We start from the raw sequence: 16,528 nt of genomic DNA, 5'->3' as shown, positions 1-16,528 counted from the left end.
CCCTTTTCACCTGATCCCCTCCACCCTGCCCACCCCAGCTTGGAGATCATGTGCCTCGATGCCCTGGAAACAGACGGCATTGGCAGGACTCGTCTCTGTCCTGGCAAAGCCGGGGAAGGGGCAGGTCGCCAGCCTGGCCCAGGGTACAGTGCATGGTCTGCCGTGTTCCCGGGCACCAGCTGGCGAGGAGGCGGCATCCCCCAGCCCAAGGACCTGCTCACCAAAGGGATGCCGGTTCCCATGCCCCTGGCAGCCCACCATCTGGGGAGAGGCACCAACAGGGGCTCTGCAGGGGGGAGGGAGAGATAGCCCTGGAGCCAGCAGGATGCCCAGGAAGCAGATGGTACATTTGGCGGGCTGTCCTCCCCGACTTTCTCTCCACAGCCTGGGCTCTGCAGGCAGAGCCTAACCGTTCCCCCACCCCCGTCCCCCAAGGCAGGCTGCGCTTGGCTCTCCCTCTCATCCTACGCCATTTATTCCCTGCAAGGAAAGCAAATGCGACTGTTCATTCATTCCCCCTGCCGCCTGCTCCCACTCTCCCTCCCCACTTTCTCGGTGACACGCACCTACAATCGGTCCTCCCCCACGTGCTTTTTCAGCTCTTTGGGACCCCACAGGCACAGCCAGTCTCCTGGGGTGCATGCATAGGCTCCCCCCGCACCCCGGTAAAGACCCCCTTCCGATGCAGTAGTCTCATCTGGGACCCTCTCCCAGATTCTACTCGTGCTTTTCCTTTCCAAGCTCACCCGTCACACTCTCTCGTTCCCGTGGAGTTCAGGACTGTCGGTGGCAGGTGTGTGTGACCTGTGTGAGAACACACTAACCCTCGGGCTGTGGTGGCGTGCAGCTCAGCTTCCTGCCAGCGGGCACAAGGGGGCCGGAGGGTCGGGGGCCCTGCTGATCCCCGGGGCTCATTAGGAGAAGCACAAGGCGTGCTGATGGAAAGGAGGTGGCAGGCTGTGGGGACAGGAGTCTGGCCAGCTGACCCTGCTGCTGCCCTTTTCATGGGCGGGTGTGGAAATTTCAGGAACCCTCCTGCTTTTTGAACAACAGGGATATAGTCCCTGCTGAGGGCCTGTAACCACATAACTCTGTGACCTGAACACATTCCTCTCCCTTCCTCAGGTGCTTCTCCATGCCTTCCTACCTTTTGGATCGTGCTGTTTCCCCTCCTGGTTTCGTGCTCCCCCCACCTCTTCCTCACCAGGCAAAATCTGATTCATCCCTGAAGACCCAGCTCAAATGATAGGAGCGATTCTGGCGTCCCTCCACGGGTGTAGAAGCCCTCTCTGACGTGCTCCTTGGGCCCTGCATCACCCCAAACACGTAGGACGTGGGATCACTCCATGGGCTTTCCCCTTTCCCACGCTAAGAATTCCTCACAGGCACGGACTGGGTATTAACTGCCCTTGAATTCTTAGCTGGGAACCTCGCACACAGTCGAGGTCCACTGAAACCTACTGAGTTGAACTAAAGCAAGTGTTAAGGAGGCAGAGTGGACAGGGCAGGGAGCATCTGACAGTTTTCGTTCTAAAGAAAATGGTGGGGGGCGCGGCGGGGAGGGTTATGTGTGCAGGGAAGCCCCCAAGCCCACTTCCGGAATCCACCTTCTGTCTAAAGACAGACTTCCGGGCACCCAGTTCACGCCCTTCTGTGCAGCCTGGAGAACCTTTGTTCTTCGCCCCTGTACAGCTCTGCCCCTGGTCTGTCTTCCTTACCCGCAGCTGCGCCACTCGCCTGTCAGTGGCCCTTGGTGGGGAACCGTGACTGTTCTGTGTCTTTCAGTACCGGGCCCCAGACTGAGCATTTGGGAGACCCTCAACAATTTGCTTTCTGTGGTTTGAAGGAATCTGAGCCTCTGGGCTTCAAATGCAGCTATCGGATTTCTGATCTGACTTTCGGGACAATTTTTCGTGTCGGTTGTGAGTTTGGGGGAAATTTGCCAAGAGAAGGCTTTGGAATTGTTTTCTTAAGAGTTTCTTAAGAATGGGATCCTTTCTCCACCTATCTCTTGGAACCAGGTGAGAGGTGGGATGTGGGCGGGGTGGGGGTAGGAGAAGGTGAGAGCGCTTCAAGGTAGTCTTGACTTGTTCACGCTGTCAAGTTCAAGGAGGAGATTTTTCATATTCCTTTATTTCCTCTGCTGTGAAGCATGTTGGAGTGTAAAAGTTGTTTCACAAGGTTATCATGGTTTTGAAGAAGGAACAGATATATGTAGAGTAACCCACGCATCTACTCACACACCTGTGTACGTAGGTGTTGGTGGCACTGGAAGAATGAATTTGTGTATGGAGGAGGGGCTTCCTGAAATCCGCGGGAGGTCAGCACATTGTGTGTGTGTGTTGGGGTGGGGGGGGGTATCGCTTAAAGGCAATTTCACTCAAATCCCCTCTAGCAGGGAGCCATGGAGGAAAGAGACTTCATCTACATGGGGTTGATGGGATGATGGGGATGATTTTGCTGCTGAAACAAAAGTTTAGGTTTGCGTGAGCTGAAATGTCCCCTGTCCTCAGGGGGACCACAGGCACCAAGCTCCCCTGAGGGCCTCCTCCGAGGGGCAGATGTTGTGAGGGGTGAAGACCGTGCAGAAGCGGGGCTTATCCAGGCCTTAGCACCGGGTTGCTTACAGCCACGACAATATATTGACTTTAAGCAGGAGCCTTGGAGAAACCAGAGGCAGCTAGGAAAGACGGGGCAGTTATATGAGAGAATGCGAGAAGGAGGCTAAGAGGAAGTGGGCCCTGTATTCTGTAAATGAGCTAAAGAGAAAGGTAAGATGGACTATAATGGGAATTTCTTGAAGTTAGGGACCTAGCTTAATCCAATTTGCTAAAAATTTCTGTAACTTTTCTCAGCCTAATGAGGCTGGGCATGTGTCCTCCTTGTTTCTAGAACATCCACCCCCTTCCCCCACCCCCCGCTGCCATACACACTAGAGAGCTGTAGAAGGGCAGCGTCTACTAGAAGAACGAAGGAGAGGGGGGAGGTGAGTGAACCCTGTGGGGCCCAGGCTCTGCTTGGAGGCCAGCCAAGCCGCTCACCTGGCCCAGGCAGAGGGGAGGGGATTTTCCAGGGGGAGGGACAGTCCATATAGGGAATAAATTACTGCGAGAGGCAGGGATAAGAGATAATCAGAGCACGGTTTAAAGAGTGGAGCCTCGGACTAGACCGTGAATGTTGGAGAGACCTGGGCGGGGCATCTTATCTACCCCCTTAGCTTCCAGACATGAGGGCTGTGGGCAGAAGGGACCCGCAAGGTCAGACAGCAAACAGGAACAAACCACATCCTCACCTGGGTTCCTGAAGGTTCCCACTTGTGCTCACTCGTGGTGGACATCAGCCCCTGGCCTCAAGGCCTCTGTCACTTTGCATCCTTTACATCCCAGAGGAGCCACTGTGCGCACGGCCCATGGCTCTTCAAGTTGGAACCTGAGGTCAGCTCCTTGACCTTGTAAAACCAGCCCAAAGAGAGGTGAGGAAGACAGGAGCCAGCTGGGAGCTGCACCAGCCACCAGGTGTCACTGATGTGCCTGCCTTAGCGTGGGGAAGTCCATCTGTGCTTGTGGAACAGGCTTCTGGGAGATTTCCGGGGTTCCGCCCTTCCCAGAATACTTTTTCATGAACTGCTTCCGGGCTTTGGACCGGATTGGGCCATCGCGCTGATTGAGAACAGATGGTGGGGTGGGGCTGGTAGCACCGGATCCTATGGACACCGAGGGGCCCAGGGCATCACAAGGGCAAGGGGGCTGCGGGACCCATCTGTACCCACAGGGGCCCCACCCCGGGGCTCGGACTCCCACCCCTCTCCCACTAGCTGATTCCAAGTTCCTGGAACTATTCTTCTCCTTGGCTCCCTGCTCTTACTCTTGAGATAGAGGCCCAGCCAGGAGGGCGTGTGCTGAGAAGGGCCCGAGCTGGTCCTGTGAAGAAACTGCCGGAGGCAGGCCCTTGTGGGAACCCTGACCCTCCACCCTCCTTCAGCCCTTCCCTTGCACTTCCTTGCTGGAGAACACGGGCTGGTAAAGAGCCAGCACAACGTCTGGTGCCAGCGAACAGGGCGGCAGAGCAGCATTTCTGGAAAGTGGGATCCGTGGCTAAGGGGTCTGTCGGGGCCAGAGCTGCCCATGATGTTGGAGTCTCCAGCAGGACTTTCCAAACCTCACCTCTGGGCTGTTCTGACCACCTTCTGCTTGCTTCGGCCGGGACCAAGTTCCAGATGTTAGCCCATGGTCCCGACTTAGCCGGGAGTGTGAGGGTAGAGGAGGAGGAGAGAAGAGGTTGTCTTTGGGCACAGCTCTGTGCTGCTGGGGCCAGAAGTGAGGATGTGCAGTGGGTGTCCTTGAGCTGGGTGAACCCAATCAAGCCCTTAGAAGTCTTGCTCTAAAAGCCTCAGGAGCAGCAGAGCACGTGGCTAGTCCCTGCCTCGGGGAGGTGGGAGAAGAAAGGCAAAGCTGGGAGTAAGAAAGGAGGAGAGAGGACGCGAACGGTGAGCACAGGCACCCAGGCCACCAGCATTCAAGTGCGGTCAGAGGCGATCCAGGGGGCAGAGTAAGGCCTAAATGACCACGGACTGCAGCAGACGGAAGCACATCATGAGGTCCAGTGGGATAGGTGGCTTCAGATGGTTCCCGTCCAGCCGCAGGTAGCGGAGGTGTGGCACGTTCTCCAGATCCGAGGAGAAGTCATGGAAGGCAACTAGATTGTTGGGGCAAATCTGGGTCCCATTGATCTCTGTGGAGAAAGAAGGGAGAAGTCAGCTGGCACGTGGGTGGGGGGCGATAGGGACAGACAAGGCTGGAGGCAAAGATGAGGAGGGAGAAGGGGGTGGGCCGCTGAGGATAAGAACTGGAGTGCTCTTCTCTGGAATTTGGTCGACCTTGAGAATGTGTGACCAAAAATGAGTCAACCCTACCCACCCCCAGGCTCACTTTACTTTAGAACCAATTAAATCAGAACCAATCAACTATTGTTGTTGGAAATTCACTCGGTAGAGTCATGGAGGAAGTCAGCAGGGAGCTGGACTTTCAGAGATGGTTGGGACCCCAGCGGGTGGAGATGTGGGGGATGGGGTTCCACTAGAGTGACCTCCCGATTTGAAGGAAGTTGTAGAGGCAGCGAAGGTCACAGCAGAATCCGGGAGTAGTAACTAGCACCGAGAGATATCCTAGGGAGATAAGCCGGACAGGTCAGCTGTGTGGTAGGCTTTCAAATGGAAAACAAGATTCCATTGTCTCCTCCACCTCTGGTGAGGTGAGGGCAGGTTTGTCATCTTCTGGATAAGTTTCTTCTTCCCCCTAAATCTTGCTTCTTTCATCATCTGTAGGGTCAGCGTTGTTGTTAGTGATGCTCTTCTTCTACTTGGTCTCCTTCTTCCTCTCTTCATCATTGGAGTAGCAAAAAATCAGTGGATTTTTTTTCGCATGACCACTGTGACTTTGGACTGTGACCTACCACCCAACTCAGTTCCCAGATCTGTGAAGTGGTGAGAGTGGTACCTGCCCGTCCGTCCAGATGAGAGGATGTTGGCAAAGGCATTGTGCAGACTGTCAAGGACAGGGCAAGAGGCAGCATGAAGTCATTGCTGAGAACATGGTTATCACGCTGACCTAGGGCTGGGCTCCACCCTCTCTGTCCGTTGGTGACACTGGAGATAGGTTGGGCACAGAGGAGACAGGTGGAGGGAGTGTGATTTTTCTGACTTTGGCCTCCAAGGGCTGGATGTCCCCTAGCAGCCTGCCCTTCCACACCCCAAGAGAGACTGCTGGCCATTCTGCCTGGATTTTCGGCCTATCTAGCTTTTGGGGTAATGCATTCCATCAGTTCACGACCTGCAGGATAAAATTAAACAGTTCCCCTTTTCCTGAATTTGTTTTTTGCAAGCTTTAAAAAAAGCCCTCCCCTACTTCCCATAATTACCCCAGATGAGTGAATGAACCTATTCATTTGTTTCAAGATTCTAGAAATTCAACAATCTCCCTCTCATTCTTTGGCTTGGAAATGAAGGATTCCTGATGTTCTCTTAGGGGTGCTGCCCTTTCCCCTATCCCCTTCAACTCTACTGCTGCTACATTCCTGGTGTGGATGGAGCCTGGTTTAGTTCAAGGACCAGATAATATTCTCTCTTGCTTTTAAAGCGTTCTGTCGATTCTCTGCTCAGAGCTGACATTGTTGATCGAAGAAAAGCTGGGACTTCCAGCCTCTGCCTCTGGGCTGCAATTTTTTCCCCTAGCCCAGGACCCTATACAGATTTAGTTTGGGCAAATTCTGCCTGAAATGTGCTATCTTATGTGATTAAGTAGTCCCGCCTTCCAGCTAAATTCAGAAAGCACCAGCACACTGGCTTGCTCTTCTGGCTGCCACATCTTTACCAGCTGCCTACCCCGAGTATATATCTGCCTTGCTGTGCACATCTTTTTAAGATTCTTCAAAACCTAGCCTCACGCTTCCTCTCCCAGCTGCCAGCTTGTGCAGGGGACAGGCCCAGGACATTTCAGAGAAGTGAGATTCAGAACATGTCACTGTTTTGCTTTCATGAGAATGTTCCAGACCATGTTCCATGTCTACCTTACCGGTAGATCTGGAGGGCAGAGAAGCTGGGACTAGTGAGAAAGGATGGGGAGGAAGAGCTGTTACCCTCCAAACATGGTCTTCTGGGTACTTGGTCCATATTAACCTATTAAATCTTGATATCAACTTTGTGACCGAAGGTATTTTTCCCATTCTCATTTTACAGGTGAGAAAACTTCCGAGAGAGGGGAAATATCTGCTCAAGGTCACACAGACAGTAAGTAGCAAGGTCAAGATTTGAAGTCCAGTGCCACACTGGGTGCGTTTTTGCTCTACCCGCCCCCTCCCCCTCACTCTAAGCTCCTAGAAGGGATTGAGGCAATAAGAGCCTCCACTTCCCTGGCTGAGGCCGTGGCCGTGGCCATGGCTGTGGCTGTGGCCCCGCCCCGCCCCCACTCACTCTCTATGCTGTTGTTGTTGAGGTACAGGTGCTCCAGCTTGTTGTTGATGGCGGGCACACTGCTGATCTTATTGTGGGACAGGTGGAGCACGAGCAGGTTGGAGATGTTGAAGGAGTTCTTGGGGAGCCCCCGGTCTGACAGCCTGTTGTAGTTCAGGCGAATGAAGGCAAGGTTGGGGAAACCCTTGAAGTAGCCGTTCGGGATGGTCTCGATCCTGTTGCTGTCCAGGTAGAGCTGGTGAATGGCCGTGGGCACCTTGGGGGGCATCTTCCTCAGGATATTGTGGGCCAGGTTGAGCTGCATGAGGTTCTTGAGGCCCTGGAAGGTGTCGGGCTTGAAGACACCATCGCTTAGCTTGTTGTGCTGGAGATCCAGGAGCAGCAGGCTGTCCAGCTTGCTGAAGACGCCAGGCGGGATTCTGGAGATCTGGTTCTGGCTGAGCCTCAACTGCTCCAGGTGCCGGGGCAGGGCCGAGGGCACCTCTTCGAGCTGGTTCTTCTCCATGTAGAGGAATATCAGACTGGGCAGTTTCTCCAGCACCTTCTGGTCTATCTTGCGAATCCGGTTGTTATCCAGGTTGATCCACCTCAGGCCGGTGGCATTCTGGAAGGACTCCACGGGGAGCTCCGTTATGAAGTTGTTCTGCAGGTAGAGGTAATGGATGCGTGGGGGGATGACAGGGACCTTCCGGAGGTTGCGGCTGTCACAGTAGAGGGCGGATGGGAAATCCGGGGGGCAGTAGCATTCCCGGGGGCAGTCAGGGAAGATAGAGGGGGGTCCTGGTGGGAGAGGAGGGGGCAGGTCTGTAGGCTCCGATGGCTCATGGGGCGGAGGAAGGCTGGGTGTGGGCCTGAGTTTGGGTCTGGGCCTGGGCCTGGGTCTTGGTCGCCTTGTCAGCTGGCCTTGGGCCACCGAGGCCAAGATGAGGAGAAGTGGGAGGAGCCAGTAGAGGGATGACCTCATGGTCCAGGTGACACACCTGCAGGGAGGAGACACAGGAAGTTACTAGCCTGCTGGACCTCTGGAGTTAGAAGCCCTGTCTTGGCACAAGAGTTGGCCAGAATGGGCTCCAGGGGGGCCGTGGGAGAGACCTGTCAAAGCATCTCTTGTCGGCCTGTACCCAGCAAGTAAGAAAATAACATGGACTTGAGGGTCGGGACCCCCAGCCAAAGACCTAGCCTGCTCTGGTGAGGGTGAGCCATCCTGGCAGAAGGCACACCTCAGCTGTGACTCAGGAGCTCTGGGACTTGCTGGAGAAGACCCTTAGCCTCTCAAGTGCTTGGTCTCCCCACTTACAGCGTGAGAAAATCATCCTGTTCCTAGAAGAGGGATGTTAGGAGACATGAGCCATAGGGTCCGAAGCGGTCCATCTGGAAGGGTCCTTAGAGATCCCACAATTCAGTTGTTTTCAGACTGTGCCCCCAGTTCTGTGGAGTCCCCCGAGGGAGGGAGACCGAGTGGGCGGCCCTGGGACATCCCCAGCTCGCCCCTGTGCCAACCTTAGCCACTCAGTATTTTTAAATCTGCTGTGTAGAGAGGTTTGACCAAAGCATGTATTTGAAAGAAGTGTCGTGTTGTTAAAAACGATTTGAAATCCACCCTTCAAGCCCAGATTCTGTGATTTACAGAAATGGGGGGTCCTGGAGGGAGGAAGTGGCTTGCCCAGGCGAGGAATCTATTGAACAGCAAACCCGGGACAAAAACCTTGGCAGGGGGGTCTCCTGACTTCCAGAGCAGGGCTTGCGGAGGTCCTGGAAAGAAAGGAAAATGCTGTAGACACGCTCCCGTCTTGGGTCCGCCCCTGCTTACTCCCCCCACCCACCCACTCCGGGCTCAGGGAACGCTACTCTTTGCCAGCCAGAGGCACACCAAGAATTTCTCCCCAGATGTGGAGGCTCCTGTGAAAATAAACAGGGCAAGGATCAAAAGCTGTGGGGAAATCACTTTCATTTCTTCTGACTCGGTCTCGCCGCCCCCACATCCACTGGAGCTGCTGGTGTTGAGACTGGATATGAAGAATTTCCTGCTGGCCCCTGTGACATAGCGGAATAGGTCATCAAGGGCTATTTTGGGGCTGTGCTCCCCAGGGGCTCTGATGAGCCTTCAGAGGGGATCACGTGGGTTGTGTTGAATCAAGCTTGAAGAACAGCGAGAGGACCAGGGCTGCCCACTGACTGGCCGGTCCCCTAGCTACCTCCCCTAGCCATCCTGTCCGCTCTCCCCCACTGGGGCCTTCAGTCGTCTCTGTTCCCACACTGCTTCCCCTGGCCCACCTTGCTACCAGTCTCAGGAGGTGGTGTCTGTCCCTCCCCTTCTGGAGTCCTGGTGGGGGGGCCGGGGTACAGGCTCTCTGACCTAGGGTGGGCCTCCACGTTGTGTCCCCAGCTGCATCTGGACCTTGGGATTTTGCCCCTGGGCCAGGCCTCTCACTGGATTTCCTCTGAGCCCACATGAGCTTCCAGGCCTCCCTTGGATGCTTCTTGCTGGCTTTGCTCAAAGGAAGATGCTAGAAACCGCTCACCAGCGGCATAGTCCCGGGCCAGGGGCTCAGGAGGCACTGAAGGTGAGAAAGGGCAGAGCACAACCCCAGGGGGTAGAGGGTGTCTCCCTGCCCCTTTTAACAGACACCCTTCGTGCCTACCCTGCTCGCTCTCTGTCATGCGCACACACACACAGACACACACACCTCCCCGCACCACACACATAACCAAGTTCATGTTCACATGTTCACTGTGTGTATGTGTGTGAGTTCTTACACAGTACTCTGAGAATGGGAGGGAGGGACAGGAGAGAGGGAAGGAGTGGGGAAGAGATTGCCCTGTGGCCTCTGTTCCTTCTCCATCTCCCATTTAGGGGGTCCCTCCCCAAGCGGGCCTCTCCAAGGGGGTCCACGAGGGTCATTTCCCTGGCCTCCTGTCACGAAGAAGAACCGTGCGGTTAGATCCTTGGCTTTACCTCCAGCTGAGGATCCAACAGTCCCACAGGCCTGAAAAGAACAGACAACCATTGTAAACTCAAGCTCACCACTTAGGATTGGTGAACTATGAATTAATATGTCGTAAGTCCTATAATTTTCTTGAAGATAGCACAGTCATATGCCCTTTAAAGGGGTGGTTAAAGATTAGTATGCGGAATGCAAACGTTTTTAAAAAGCCCCAATGTTTATGGCCCTATTTGTTCCAGTGGTTTTTTTTTTTTTATTTTCTGATTACCTGGGAGCCGGAGATAAGCCAGAGGTTTCTCGGGATGGGAAGTGCTGCTTCAGGGAGGCTCCCCAGACCTGGCTGCGGGCTTCCCCATTTCCTTTCCCTGCCTTTGTCACCAGCAGCATCTACCAGGTATCAGACCTTGAGTTAAGCAAGTAAAACTTGTCCAGAGCGTCCAGCAAAGGCCCCTCTGTGGGGCTCTGGGACTGCTCACGGGTGTCCCCGAGGGGCTCATGGTCAGGAGGGAGAGTGCTCCTTCCATCCACAGTGAGCATAAGTCTTCCCCATCCCGAGCTCCTGCGTCAGACCCTTTTGGAACTTCTCTTATCTTCCCCTCACCCCCAGGCCCCAACCCCCAACCCGCTGTCTGACCTTTCTACATTCCAAACCTCTGAGGCTGGCCAAGCTCCTCTCAGAGCCACGAGGAGGGTTCGGAGGAAAAGTTCTCTGTGCCTGTCCCATGGAGAAACACTGCCTTCTAAGCTCAGCTCCCCTTCTAAGCCCCAGGGCTCAGCTCCCCTTCTAAGCCCCAGGGCTCAACCACTCTCTACTGTGTGTGTGTGTGTGTGTGTGTGTGTGTGTATCTGTGTGTGTGTGTGTGTGTGTGTGTGTGTGTGTGTATCTCTGTGTGTGTGTGTGTGTGTGTGTGTCTCCATGCTTCTTTCTTGAGAAAACAGAGTTCATTTCTAAGGCTTTTTACAATGGGCAATGCCTCTTCCTGCTGTAGCCCGAGTGTCCAGAGGCGGAGGTCCTGACCGCAGCCCTTGCTCCCCGCGGTCCTCAGCGAGGTTCCAAGTCCCCGAAAGCAGAATCTGTGTGACAGGGTGGAGGCCCCTGGACTCCGAAGCCCGAAGTCATACTTCTTCTCCTGCCTTCCAGAGCCTTCCGTCCAATCATAAACACCCTTGGGGTGGGTCAGGAGTGGGCACGATTTCTAAATTCCGTGCTCTCTTGTAGGCACACCTCCCCAGCCCCAACTTTCTCACCAGGTGGTGCTCCCCGCTCCGTGGTTGGGCTCCCATGCCCCAGCGCCCGCAGTTCCGTGCCCCAGCACTGGCTCAAGAGAGCTGCTGCTTCACGGGGGCAAAGCCCAAGCCAACACCCACTCTCTCGCTTGGGAACATTCCCTGCGAGAGTTCTCAGCTGGAATTTCAGTTCCAAGTACTGGAGATCTGGGCTTGCATCCTGGCTCTGACCCTCCTCCCCCGTCTCATCATTTGTGCGAGGACAAAATGAGATCACTCGCATATGCTGTAAAGCAGAAAATCTCCACCAGGGGCAGGGGGTTCCTCTCTTCACCTATTTATTTATAAAAGAGCCGGTTCTTGAGCGAGACTGACTTTTAAAGTGAACTGGCCCCCATCCTTGCCTGGCTCATGAGTTCATTCATTTGAGGCTCGGACGCCCAGGACTAGTGCAATGCTGAGGCTCCGGGCAGGGCTGGGCTGAAATTCACGTGGGTTTGTCACATCAGTACGGGCAAGTTTAAGGGTGATTGGTTTTACTTGGAGAGTCTGGGATTGGGGCTGGGCTGGGAGGAAGGTTGCGTGTGTCTCCCCAGTGGGTTGAAGGAGGATTACTCCACACTCCAGTTGACCCTTCAACGACACGGGTCTGAACATCGTGGGTCCACTCACACGCAGATTTTTTAGTACTTGCATGTACAGTCCTATAAACGTGTTTTCTCTTCCTTATGACTTTTCACATCACATTTCTTTTCTCTAGCTTACCTCATTTTAAGAATGCAGTGTTAGCATACGAAATATGTGTTAATCCACTGTTAACCTTCTCGTCACTGGTAGGCTATCAGTTTGGGGGGGAATCAACAGTTACATGCAGATTTTCGACTGTGTTGTGGAGGTTGGCACCCCAACCCCTGTGCTTTTCCAAGGGTCAGATATACTCACTGGCAGTCTTATTCTTGCCAGATTTCCTGCTTAGTTGGTCATCCCTAAGCCTCCATGTCTCAGCCAGTCACCCCGCTGTGGAGAAGGGGGCTGCCCCTGGCCCCAGAGCCACAGTCATGGACACTGGGGTGACCCTCTTTCTGAAAGCTGTCTGGCTCCCTTTATCTCTTCCAGAAGCCCAGAAGGAGGCTGGAAGCCAGGAGAATCAGGTGGTCATTTGCTAGCAGAGGAGTGGAGACAAGCCGCCTTCCCCTCCAGGCTTGCCTGAGCCCCTCCAAGTAGGGCTCATGTGGTCCTCAGGGAACGAGCGGTCTGATATGGAGGCGATGATGAATTCAACACTACTGATGCAGCCGTCCCTTTCCTGGGGGGTGAGTCAGTGTAAGGGTGAGCTGACTGGGACAGTGGGGATACCAGACCTGGGGGAAGGGTTCTTGGCCTGTCTTCCGCTACCTAATTACGTGACCCTATCTTCAGCCTCAGTTTCCTTACCTGTAAAATGGGGATAACACATTTTCCTATCCCTATATTCCTCACCCAGTTGTTGTCAGAATCAAGTGTGATAAGCGACTTTAAAATGAACCACAGATCAAGAAATACTAAAAATAAATATAACACTATTATGCAGAGACCATCTGTCTCCTCAGCGTCTACCACAAGGCAAAGTGTAAACAGAATGAAGTTTTTTTGGCCTGAGGCCACTAGTCCAGAAGAGCACGTCTTCCCTTCTGAGGGACTAGGAACGGAGCAGGAGAGAGGGTTGTCCTCTGACAGCCTGGTGCCTCACTGTACCCTTCGTCCTGCCTCCATCCCCAGCATCCCCCATCCCTGAAGAAAGCCTTGAAGAATCTGTCTGATGCCTTGAGCACTCATAGAGCTGGGTCCCAACCCTACAAGTCTCCTGTTGCTGGATCCGCTGGCGCAAACCTCCCTCTGCTGAGCTCCATTGTCCCCGTCTGTAAAGTGGGCGTATTAACAGCTTCCTGTCAGATTGTTCTGAGGATTAAATGAGCAAATGTGTTTAAAGTGAGTGCTCAGTGAACATTAAGCTGCTGTGGGCGTATTTTCAAAGTAACTGTGTCTCTTTCCCTCTGGCTTAGCGAGAGGGCAGCCCTGCCCTCCACCCAAAGGCAGAGACGGGTGGGTGCTGGCTCTTGGATCTCCCCCGGCTCTTCCACACAGAGCAGTGTCCTCCCTTTGGGGCCTGTGATGCCACACATGGGTCTTAGAACCAACTATCTGGAGAGGCCACAGAGGCCCCCAGTCGCCTGGGGTGGAGGGAGGCTCACTTTGTCTTTTCAATTCACTAACCCCACCTGAAGCCTTTCTGTGGCAGTTGTGGGGATGCTGGCCAGGGAAGGCTCAGTCCCACCTCCTTAGCTGGCTCTGGGGCCCCCTGTGATCTCTGACTTCCCCTCCCAACCTTCTGCACCTGGCTTTTTTGCCCCTTCCAGCCTTGATAGTCTTCCCTCACCTGCCCAGGAAATGGGGCTGCCCATCGGGGAGGGGGAGGAGGAGTGCGGAGCCTGTCCTGGCTCTGAGCACATCAGGAGAGACCGCTATGGGGCAGGGGGAGAGGAGATCTAGGAGGGATGGGGAAAAGGCCCAGTCCAGTGCCCAGGGCAGGTGCATTAGCAAGTGAGAGGAAACAAGCTCTTTGGAGCTATCTTGGGGGAACTTTCTGGGATGTTCCGTAGGATGTGGTTGCCGGTGCTTGCAGGGAAGGAGGGGAGAGCCCACAGCAGATCGTCCCTATTCCTCCAGGAGCTTGTTCCCATGCCCCAGAAGACGGTGGCCCATGTGGAACACTCTGGAGGTCCTCTACCAGACGGCTCTTGTCCAGGACACCACACAGCTCTTCTGCCCAGCTAACACTGCCCTGAGTCCTGGGCTCCTCATTCCCAGCTCGGGTCTCTTTCAGGCCCCTGACTCAGGTTCTCAAACCCTGACTGACCGTCAGGAACCCCTCAAGCATTAAACAGGAGATTCCTGGCCTCCATCTGGAAGGTCTGGAGTGACGGGTCCAGACATCTATATCTTTAGTAAGCTCTCGGGCCCCCCACCTTGCCCCAAGTGATTTTGAAGATCGAACATATTTGGCGACCCTGATCTGCCCATCGACCTGCCCCGGGACACACTCTCGCTGCTATGGCAGACTTGAATAAGTTGCGGGGAGGGAGGGGCTACCTGGAAAGGAGCCCCATTCAATGACCCACTTTAGCTTTCCCCTCCCTGACTAAGGAATTACTGTCTTCTTGCCCTCTGCCACAGGCTCCCTAGCCTGATGATTTTGAAATAGCTTTAAAGCGAAGCCTTTTCTGGCTGCCTGCAGAAAAAAAAAACCAAATGAGCTACCCCCAGAGCTGGGAATTCGGACCTCCAAGTCTTGGAAGCTGGGTTGCTTTCTTCCCTTTCTTTCCAAAAGCCAAGTGGTTTGGACCAGAGAGGGGAAGGCAGAGCTACTGGGAAGACTGTGCGGGTTGGAAAGGCACTTTTTCTCCCTCCTACCCAATTAAGTTCTAAAGATTGAAAAACGCCCTTCCAGCTCCTGCTCTGGTTCACCTCCTCCCTCTCGGCCTCAGCTTAGGACACAGGATTTTCTTTTGGCTCTGCCATCTCAGTGGGAAGACGCACTTTCTCTTTGCTCTTCCAGCTGGGGAAGCATGTGAGAGTGTGAAAGACAAGATGGAGTGTGTGTGTGTGTGTGTGTGTGTGTGTGTGTGTGTGTCTACAGGCAGCTGGTCTCCGTGCTCCGGCTCAGCATGTGGGATGCCGAGTGTGGAGGTGAACGGACAGGACATCTTTCTACTGCGTGTGTGTGTGTACGTATGTGTGCGTGTGCAGTGAAAACGCAGCCTCCATGTGACGTGTGTGCGCCCTGGTTCGCAGTGTGTGACGATACACGAAAGGTGCGAAGAAATGGGTTCTAGAGTCAGGTTTCCATAGAAACACCTGCTGTGTAGGAATACTGTGCTCCGCTTAACTCCCTGTGCTGCGGCAAACCTCTGAACCAAGAACGTTGAACTTCTGCATGGAGCAAATACATGGGCAGAGTGAGGGAGAGAAGGCAGAGGAGGAGGGCTCAGAAGAAATGTGGAAGCCTTATTGGAGCTCATCTGAAAGGCGTCTTTCCTACATCAAGAGGAGACGAGGTGGTGGGAGGAGGGAAGGAAGGAAGGAAGGGAGGTAGGGAGATCAGCAGAGACCGGATCAGCAAGGTCAGTGGGACAGATAGATAGATAGGAGGAAACCTGCTGGAGGAAGGGGTCTTCCCCCCATCTCCCCACTGGGCTTACCTGCACGCACCTGCCTCTCCTCTCAGTTGTGGGCTTAGTCCCCCGGCAGGGCTCCCCCTCTTCCTCCCCAACCCTTTCGGTGGAGCTGTGGCAGCAGAGAGCCAGCCAGAAGTTCTGATCTCCCAGTGGTGCCTGCGTGCTTGTGTTTGCCTGACTTTTCTTCTACCAGATCCTAGTGGGGTGGGGAGGTTAGGTTAGGGGGAGGGACAGGCAGATTGTAGGGAGGGAGGAGAAGGAGGAGGGAAGGGAGGAGGGGGGGAGGGAGCTTGGGAAAGGAGGAATGACAACAATAAAGTCTTTATTTGGCAGCCAAAACTCCCAGAGACTCCATCCACACACCATGCCCACTAACGGACTCGTTTTTAATAACATTTCCTTCTGCCGCTGTTGCTTCTGGGGGGAGATGGTTGGACCCATGTTTGGAAAACAAGCCAAATTAACAGAGGAAGAAGGCATGAAAAGCAAGCTCTGTACAGGCCAGAGCTGCGTAACTGGGTCCGGCCCCAGCCTGTGCCATTCCTCCTCCTCACCATTGCCGGGCTTCTGATGCCTATCACCTCCCTGGTGCTACATTCCCAAACCAGGGAGGCGTGTGAGTTATTTCCTCTGAACAGTGACCACCCAGCCCTTCTTACCTCCTCTGGGAGGGTTCCAAGGGGGTGGGGTCTTGCTGGGCAGTGAACTGCCAGGCAGATGGCATTGATTTGGCTGCCGGAGGGATGCTCTGAGGACCAGAGAGGGACGAGTCTGGCCTGGGGGTCACACAGCACAGGCAGACAGAATGAAGATATGATGTAAGACCTGAAGTCTCTATCCCTAGCTCACGTGAACAATATCAGTGTCATCTTTCAATTTCTCCATAATCTCACGCTCAGGGGAGATCCAGGGCTGTATGGTCCTCACAAAGTACATGAGGAAATCCAAACACCCCCTCTCCACATCATCCCAGAAGACCATTTCAAGCAAGACCATCACTCTCCCACAATCTCCCTTAATTAAAAAGCCACAACACATTTGCAGATAAGTAGTGCCCAGCAAGACTTCCTGCTGCCCCAGGCAACTACTTAGAAAACTCAGTGTTTACTTTTTTTGTCATCCCAGATAGAGCCATGGAGTCCAGTGACAGGGAGCTGTCTCCACCCTCCTCCAAT

The 16,528-nt window shown here is 54.3% G+C and overlaps 1 protein-coding gene across 2 annotated transcripts; it reads right to left on the bottom strand.

Annotated features, from left to right (window-relative positions):
- Window positions 1–2,115: 2,115 nt before the first annotated feature.
- On the bottom strand, window positions 2,116–15,568 carry PRELP (proline and arginine rich end leucine rich repeat protein). Of its 2 annotated transcripts, none has more exons than XM_082702063.1 (3): window positions 15,388–15,568; window positions 6,968–7,947; window positions 2,116–4,731 (listed from the first exon to the last, which is right to left on the bottom strand). In XM_082702063.1, exons 2-3 carry the CDS (start codon window positions 7,929–7,931, stop codon window positions 4,556–4,558), a joined length of 1,140 nt encoding a protein of 379 aa, XP_082558189.1. In that variant the 5' UTR covers window positions 7,932–7,947; window positions 15,388–15,568; the 3' UTR covers window positions 2,116–4,555. The 2 variants fall into 2 exon arrangements, with proteins under 2 accessions (XP_082558189.1, XP_082558188.1); XM_082702062.1 differs by having other exon boundaries at window positions 15,378–15,554.
- Between the last annotated feature and the right edge of the window lie 960 nt (window positions 15,569–16,528).

Source organism: Mustela nivalis, assembly GCF_964662115.1.
Source record: "Mustela nivalis genome assembly, chromosome: 16".
Lineage (NCBI taxonomy): Eukaryota > Metazoa > Chordata > Mammalia > Carnivora > Mustelidae > Mustela > Mustela nivalis.
The sequence above is the reverse complement of the archived record's forward strand: the minus strand, read 5'-3'. Positions and strand labels throughout refer to the sequence as shown.

Excerpts from the sequence above, each read along its gene's own strand:
- PRELP (XM_082702063.1), bottom strand. The coding sequence starts at position 7,931 with ATGAGGTCATCCCTCTACTGGCTCCTCCCACTTCTCCTCATCTTGGCC. Across the intron at positions 4,732-6,967 it reads CAACAACAACAGCATAGAGA|AGATCAATGGGACCCAGATT; the intron begins GTGAGTGGGGGC and ends CTTTCTCCACAG.